The 2,765-nt window shown below is 42.1% G+C and overlaps 1 protein-coding gene across 1 annotated transcript in view; it reads left to right on the forward strand.

The window, feature by feature from the left end:
* Nucleotides 1-950: 950 nt before the first annotated feature.
* The window catches only part of LOC118420124 (trichohyalin-like), a 5,282-nt gene continuing 3,467 nt past the window's right edge, over nt 951-2,765 (forward strand). Inside the window, exon 1 of the mRNA XM_035826828.1 lies at nt 951-2,300. Coding sequence (XP_035682721.1) covers nt 951-2,300 — 1,350 coding nt within the window. The remainder of the gene's footprint in view (nt 2,301-2,765) is intronic.

Consider the following 2,765-nt stretch of genomic DNA (forward strand, 5'->3'; position numbering starts at 1 on the left):
TTGTTTCCCCCGATTTACCCTAAGTTATTACCACCACAGAACCAAGAAAAAGTCCAAAATATATGTAAATTGAAAATAGTTTCCGTCAAGCCGCTCAGGCCCGCGAGCTCCTGTGCAATACGTAAATAAATTTTAGGGAGCGGGGCGCGCGCCGCTTCGTGGCGCAAATCTACTAGAAATCCAGGTACAAATGCTTTTTAGGTGTTGTTTTAATATCAAAACAATGAAACAGCTTCTATAAAGCAAATATTTATCCCTCTATTAAGCAGCTATTTTGAGCCATTCTGTTTTGCTTTTTTTAAAAGGGGTGAGAGATCTGCTTCTCGATGAAAATCATGAAAAAGTATGACGCAAAGGACATTTCCAAATGGGAATGCAGTGTTTTATTGGCATCTTGACTATTTTTTTCAAAGTCGATAGGAGGGGGGAGGGCCAAGCAAAAAAATTTTGACTTGGGGGGAGGGCCTAGCAAAAAAAAATTTACCTGGGGGGAGGGCCAAGCAAAAAATATTTGACCCGACCCTCTGGCGACCGGCCCTCCCCCCTCACTAAACGCCGTACGGTCCCTTATTACATTTTGTTACAAATATCTATTTTGTATGGAGTAAGTAAAGATGATCATATACTAGTATATATATGCATGTATACATATACTGTATCAGGCATGCAGATTAGGTCTTGTGCCATCCAATTGTTCCACAAGGACCTGAGGTCCAGGTCCTAAAATGTGGCATTGAGATAGCCCAGCACCATGTTTTTTATTTTTTTATTTCTACTTTTACTTTTTGGATGCCGCCTTTTCAATGCTTTATTTAGCCTAGACATATCTTTTGGCCTCTATTCCATCATGTACTCATATCTATGTGCCTTATATTCTCTTGCAGTTCAACAGCCCCACATCATATCAAGGTCGAACCTTTCAGGATAAGTCCACAAAACTTGTGGTAAAGATGAATGAGTACACCGGCCCGCCATCAGCAGGAGACTGGTACACACTGGAAAACCACATCAATGACAGAGAAGCCTTCATTGGCGAATTTCACAACATTCAAAAAAGGTTGAGAGAGAATGAGGAATCTTCAGACGAAGAGGATGATGTGTACATAAAAGGAAAGGAAGGAAATGAGTCAGTTGAGGATGTGTACAGCTTCAGTTCATCAGAGGGAGAAAAGGAGGATGGCAGAGATGATGATGAAGATAGTATGGAAGGGCAAGGAGACCTCAAAGTTCGAGGTGGAATTGGTGGGCCCAGAGGCAAAAGGTACAAAATAGAACAGCAGCGCGAAAATGTGGAGTCTGACAGCAGTATTGAAGAGGATCCTGTGCCAAAGAAAAAGAGAAGAGGAAAGAAGTCAGACAGCAGCAGTGAAGAGGATCCTGTGCCAAAGAAAAAGAGAAGAGGAAAGAAGTCAGACAGCAGCAGTGAAGAGGATCCTGTACCAAAGAAAAAGAGAAAACAGAAAAAGTACGACAGCAGTATTGAAGAGGATCCTGTGCCAAAGAAAAAGAGAAGAGGAAAGAAGTCTGACAGCAGCAGTGAAGAGGATCCTGTGCCAAAGAAAAAGAGAAGAGGGAAGAAGTCAGACAGCAGCAGTGAAGAGGATCCTGTGCCCAAGAAAAAGAGAAGAGGGAAGAAGTCAGACAGCAGCAGTGAAGAGGATCCTGTGCCAAAGAAAAAGAGAAAAGGGAAGAAGTCAGACAGCAGCAGTGAAGAGGATCCTGTGCCAAAGAAAAAGAGAAGAGGGAAGAAGTCAGACAGCAGCAGTGAAGAGGATCCTGTGCCAAAGAAAAAGAGAAAACGGAAGAAGTACGACAGCAGCAGTGAAGAGGATCCTGTGCGAAAGAAAAAGAGAAGAGGGAAGAAGTCAGACAGCAGCAGTGAAGAGGATCCTGTGCCAAAGAAAAAGAGAAGAGGGAAGAAGTCAGACAGCAGCAGTGAAGAGGATCCTGTGCCAAAGAAAAAGAGAAGAGGGAAGAAGTCAGACAGCAGCAGTGAAGAGGATCCTGTGCCAAAGAAAAAGAGAAAACAGAAAAAGTACGACAGCAGCAGTGAAGAGGATCCTGTGCGAAAGAAAAAGAGAAGAGGGAAGAAGTCCAACAGCAGTAGTAAAGAGGATCCTGTGCCAAAGAAAAAGAGAAGACAGAAGAAGATTGAGCTTAAAGACAATTTTGAGGATGCTGTTCACCAGATCAGAGCGCTCCACCCTGACATAGACACTGTGGATGAAGCAACACTGCTGCACAAAAACCGGCATGGGTGGAGAAAGGTCATTGCCCGACTAAAAGGAGATCCTGAAGACGTGAGTTTACATGATACCACTTACTACTCAGTAAAGGAAATGTTAAATCAAGCATGCAAAGTTTAGATATTATCTAATCGCTAAGTGTAGATAAAGCCACACCAATTTTATTCGTTGTTTCTTGGATTCTTTCAGAAAAAAATTGGGTCGGTCGGTGGAAAAAAAGATTATAAAAAAACTTTTCAAAAGTCGGGGGTAGGAGAGATTAGACAGGAAAACCTAAACTTGCAACATTTAGGGGGCAGCAAAGTCCAAAGTTTGAAGAAAAATTATAAAGGTACCATCCAAAATACAGCTACTGGAATTTGAGGCCCATAGTTAATTTGAGAAAGGAGAGGCAGTGAAATTTTGTCAACATGAGGTGTGGCCATCAATTTGAAATTTTTTTTTTTCAAATAGGAAAAAAGGGTCGGGAAAACCCGAGAACCACAAATAAAATTGGTGTGGCCTAAGGCTTATTGCATG

Source organism: Branchiostoma floridae, chromosome 7 (genome assembly GCF_000003815.2).
Source record: "Branchiostoma floridae strain S238N-H82 chromosome 7, Bfl_VNyyK, whole genome shotgun sequence".
Taxonomy (NCBI): Eukaryota; Metazoa; Chordata; class Leptocardii; order Amphioxiformes; family Branchiostomatidae; genus Branchiostoma; species Branchiostoma floridae.